The following is a 4,911-nucleotide window of genomic DNA, read 5'->3' as shown; positions in this document are numbered from 1 at the left end:
CGCGCAATGCCATCCTACTCTTCCAAGAAACGAGTAAAATGATAACTACATATGGTGAGTACCCAGCAGGTGGGATCCTGGCAGCCTCGATCTGCCCTGGGCTCCTCCGCTCGCTCGGGGAGCGAGGGCTGGGGCACTTGCCAGCTCGGGGAGCGAGCCTGGCCCGGGGAGCTGTGCCAAATCGCTGGCCGAATGCACACTCAGATACAGGGAGATGCTTCTGCTCCGGGTGCTGGGTAGGCAGGCAAGCAGGGTTTGCTGTGTAAATGGGGGAGAAAACGACAGCAAGGAGCCCAGCTGAGCCCCTCGGGAGTGTGCAAGGTGATACGGCCAAACCTGTGAAGCAAGTGGAAAGTAATCCTCTCCTTTTGCTGTCCTGTTTCCACAGCAGAATTACAAGCAGCTTTACTCCCGTAGTAGAGTCACGCTTGTAGCAGGTTCCTTAACTATTAAATAAGTCTTTGGTGCTTGTGGCTGACTTCTTGGTCACTCCTTATGGCTCTACTTTTATTTTTCCCTCACCCTGAGGGAGAAAGGGTTCGGATGTGGTTGCCGGAATACTGAGTCCGCTTCTGTGCTCACGCAGGAAATCGTATCCTAACGCTTGGGGAGGTCCCAAAGGATCAAGTCTATGCCTTGAAGCTCAAGGGGATTTCCATCTGCTTCTCTATGCTGAAGGCTGCACTGAGCGGGAGCTACGTCAACTTTGGGGTCTTCCGTCTGTACGGGGACGATGCACTGGACAATGCCTTGCAAACTTTCATCAAGCTTCTGCTTTCCATCCCTCACAGCGACCTCCTGGTAAGCCGGCACCTTTGATTAGCAGCATAAGCACGTGGCTGGGGAAGGCAGGGTTGGAAATTCATGCAGGAAAGGAACACTGGAATCTCGGAGATGTGCCACCCCAGCTCCAGGCAAAAGCCAGTAGGAAATCACAGCTCCTGGAAGGTGCAGTGGCAGGTCCCACGTGAGAGCTGTGACCCCCTCGCCTGAGGCCTGACACAAGTCCTGCCTGCGTGGCTCTCCAAGTCCCTGCAGAGCAATTACCAAAATAATTCCTCCTCTCTCTGGGGGGGGAAAAAAAAAACCAAAAAACAAAAAGCAGAACACCAAAATCTGCGCTTCCTGGGAGTGAAGGACTGTTCCTCCCCGTATTGCCCGTGGGCAGAGATCTGGCTGTGTCAGCAATCGCAGTGTGTGCTGCACACATCCTCCGCCTGCACCTTCTCGCTCCTTCCCAGCCCTCACACACCAAAACCGCTTTGGGGCAGAGCTTGGAGACCCTGCCAGTGCAGTCCTGCTCGGCCACACACCTGGGAGAGAGGGCAGCCTGTGTTCCTCCCAAATCTTAACACAGCAGGACCTGAAAGAAGTCGTTGCCACCTCTGCGGCTGCGTTTGCCACGTTCTTGATTTAACTGGTGGCCAAACCGTTGCTTTTGAGACGGCTCAAATGCAGCTCTTGGGATGAAGCCACGAGACTCCCAGCAGAGTTTCCCCCGACTTTGGGGGCTGCTCAGGGCTCTGTGGCACCCACTGCTGAGCCCGGTCCCACGCAGGCTGATATTTTTTGACGTGATCTGTGTGGACACCTGGATTGCCAGTCCTCTCTCGGCGTTGCTCAGCTCACGCTCCCCGTTTGAAAAAAGAGCGAAGCGGTGGGGAAAGCTCTTCTGACATAACAGTGGTGGGAACCTGCTGGCCCGTTGTTGCCGGAGCCTGTCTGGAAGGCTTCGATGGGGGAGAAAGTTGGGAAAATGTGTTGGCCTGTAAGTTACGATGCGAGTTGGTTTGTTCTCTTTCCAGAAGGTTGGGTGAGCAGTTTGTAGGTGCTTAGCAAGTGGGTTGGGTGCAGCAGAAAGCCTCACCCGGTGGTTACAGGCTCGCCACCAGGCCTTCAAAGCCCTTCTCTCTCTGCCTTTCTCTGCAGGATTATCCCAAGCTCAGCCAGTCGTACTATTCCTTGCTGGAAGTTCTTACCCAGGACCACATGAATTTTATAGCCAGTCTGGAGCCTCATGTAATCATGTATATTCTCTCTTCCATTTCAGAAGGCCTCACTGCACTAGGTAACTGCTTCTCTCTGCTCTGCTCTCGGGGCTTTGATCTGGAAGTGGGCAGAGATTCTCTTTTTTTTTTTTTTAGTCGCTTTGAACATGGGGTATTTTAAGCTAGCAGATAAAGTGAGACAAACCGTGTGAACAAGTGGAGAAGTTCCACCTCTGTTAAAGCTGGAATATTAGAGATGTGTCAGTGAGGAGGTTGCTGCCTCGCTGAGCGTGAGGTGCTTCTCGCTTGCCAAGTCCTTGATAAACGGTGCTGGTTCCCCGAGAGCCTGCTCGGGGGCATCTGAGCGAGGGAGAAGGCGCTGGCAGGGCCCCAATCTCTCTCCCCGCTTTGCTGTTCTTGCAGACACCATGGTTTGCACAGGCTGCTGCTCCTGTTTGGACCACATTGTCACCTATCTCTTCAAGCAACTGTCCCGCAGCACCAAGAAGAGGACCACACCTCTCACCCAGGAGAGCGACCGGTTCCTGCACATCATGCAGCAGCACCCAGAGATGATTCAACAGGTGAGGGCCTTGTTGTGGCACAGCACCGTAAACTCCCCGATAAGCCCTGAATATTCTTAGTGTGATGTAATATGGAGGCTGCATGCTCCCTGCTCCAGAGCCCCAGGCTTTTCCGGAGCAAAAAGGATTTTTAATTTTTTTTATTTTTTTTTTTGGCTTGTATTGCATCTCCTACGCATGTGTCATGTGGTAGGTCTGATGCAGAGCCGTGCTTTAGGGCTGTGGTTCTCCCTGTGCAAGGAACACCACCATTGCTGCACGTCAGATAGGAAAAGAAGTAGCTAAAAATGAGATTTTTCTCTTTTTTTTTTAAGTGAAATCTCATTATGGGCAGTGCTGGCAGTTCCTAGAAACGAAGCCAGGAAACGTGCCTTCAACCAGAGAGCGCGCGCTCTTCCTCTGCTTCTAAAATAAAAAAAAAAATATTAGGGTTTGTTTAAATCCCTGGAACAGCTCAGTGGTACGAGCACGCGGGCTGCCTCGGCACCGCTCGTGCCTGCCTTCAGCCTCCGCGGGCTGAGTTTGATAACAGAGGGGTTTTGGGCATTTTGTTTTTGTTTTTTACACATCTGCCATCTGTCTCCTGGCTCCATCGCAACACCTCAGGCAGACACGGAGCTTGTCTTTTCTCCGGGCGCGGTGGCAGAGGCTCAATAGCGAGCAGAGCCATTCCCCTCGCGCACAGGAGGCTGCGCTCAGCGTCAGCCCCCGCGGAGCTCGAGTGCCTCTGGGTCCCTCGAATTCTGCTCAGGGAGGTTTCGGTGCTCCGTGCTGGGCTGTGGGTATCTGTGCCTTGCAGCAAAACCCTTTTGTCGCCCCTCTTGCTCGGCGCGTTTCTGACGGCGTCACCCAACCTCGCTCGCTGGGACTTGTCAAAGCGTCAGCACGACTCCCACGTGGAAGCGGGGAATGTTGCTTTCAGCCTTGCTGGGAGGTTGAACACAAAGAAAAGGAGGCTTTTTATGGGCCAGAAGCTGGGGGGGGGGGGGTTAGGATAAAAAAAGAAAACTGCGTCTTCCCAAGGAGCCAGAGGGGCTTTAGCTGAAGGAGGCTCCGGAGCCGGGATGAGGAGAGAACTGGGATGGTTTTGAACCTCGCTTTTCCTGTTCCAGATGCTGTCGACAGTGCTGAATATCATCATCTTTGAGGACTGCAGGAACCAGTGGTCAATGTCTCGGCCTCTGCTTGGCTTGATACTGCTCAATGAAAAGGTAAATGTCCCACCCTGCCGGAGCAGCTGCCCGGGCTGGAAGGGGGCTGGAGAGATGGGGTGTGGAGCGGAAGGGGGTCCCCCACCCTTGGCACTAAGGAATCCCGTTAACTTCCCTTCAGGAGGGCACTACAAGTCCCCTGAAGAGCTGCAACATGTTCCCTCCTCCTTCCCCAGAGTATTTTACACATTCTCTGTCCCGCAGCCAAGGTGGGCTATTCCTCTGGCAGCTAACCCGTCCCCCTCTTTCCTTCTCCAGTATTTCTCCGACTTGAGGAACAGCATAGTGAACAGCCAGCCTCCGGAGAAGCAGCAGGCGATGCACCTCTGCTTCGAGAACCTCATGGAAGGCATCGAGCGCAACCTCCTGACCAAGAACAGGGACAGGTCAGTAGGAGCCCAGGTCCCCGCGTGCTGAGCCCGCGGCTCCGCACAGAAGCAAAGCCCAGGGAGTCCGTGGTCCTTGTGGAGAATCACGCAACCATTAAGGTTCGAAAAGATCTCTAAGATCATCTACTGTGTCCCCAAGGGCCACGTCTCTGTGTTGTGTGAACGCTTCCAGGGATGGTGGCTCTACCCCTGCCCTGGGCAGCCCCTTCCCCTGCTTCACACTCCTCCAGTAAAGAAATTTTTCCTAATATCTAAACCTCCTCTGGCGCAATTCGAGGCTGTTTCCTCTTGTCCTACCGTTAGACCGACCTCCTTTTGGGGAGCTGTCGAGAAGGGAACACGGGAGGAGCTGTGACCCCCCTGCTCTGCCTCTCCCGTAGGTTCACGCAAAACCTGTCGGCGTTCAGGCGAGAGGTCAACGACTCCATGAAAAACTCCACCTACGGCGTCAACAGCAACGACATGATGAGCTGACGTCTCCCGACACCGCCTGTACCAGAGCAGCATCTCTTTGGCCTGGCCCAGAGGGGTTCCCGTTTCCGATGGAAAGAAGATAACATTAAAAAAAAAAGAAAAAAAGAGGGCGTTTCGAAATCCCCGCTCTTTCCCCGGGGTGGGGGCTGGATTGCGACGCCGTACTCCGCGTCCCGAGGGAGGAGGGAACAGGAGGGGTTGTTGTTGAGCTCACCGGGGCAGGGTTGCTTCTGTTTCCGTGGGAGGGGGTGGAAAAAATTTAAAA

General features: G+C 54.1%; 1 protein-coding gene across 1 annotated transcript in view; it reads left to right on the top strand.

Annotated features, from left to right (window-relative positions):
- The window catches only part of XPO7 (exportin 7), a gene marked incomplete at its 5' end in the record, with an annotated part of 28,385 nt that extends 23,540 nt beyond the window's left edge, over positions 1–4,845 (top strand). Inside the window, 7 exons of the mRNA XM_009873733.1 lie at positions 1–54; positions 587–801; positions 1,930–2,068; positions 2,412–2,572; positions 3,685–3,783; positions 4,042–4,169; positions 4,553–4,845. The exon at positions 1–54 is cut by the window's left edge and continues 56 nt beyond it. Of these exons, the coding sequence (XP_009872035.1) occupies positions 1–54; positions 587–801; positions 1,930–2,068; positions 2,412–2,572; positions 3,685–3,783; positions 4,042–4,169; positions 4,553–4,646 (890 nt within the window). The remainder of the gene's footprint in view (positions 55–586; positions 802–1,929; positions 2,069–2,411; positions 2,573–3,684; positions 3,784–4,041; positions 4,170–4,552) is intronic.
- Between the last annotated feature and the right edge of the window lie 66 nt (positions 4,846–4,911).

This window comes from Apaloderma vittatum, unplaced genomic scaffold (genome assembly GCF_000703405.1).
Source record: "Apaloderma vittatum isolate BGI_N311 unplaced genomic scaffold, ASM70340v1 scaffold3297, whole genome shotgun sequence".
NCBI classification, from domain to species: domain Eukaryota; kingdom Metazoa; phylum Chordata; class Aves; order Trogoniformes; family Trogonidae; genus Apaloderma; species Apaloderma vittatum.
The sequence above is the reverse complement of the archived record's forward strand: the minus strand, read 5'-3'. Positions and strand labels throughout refer to the sequence as shown.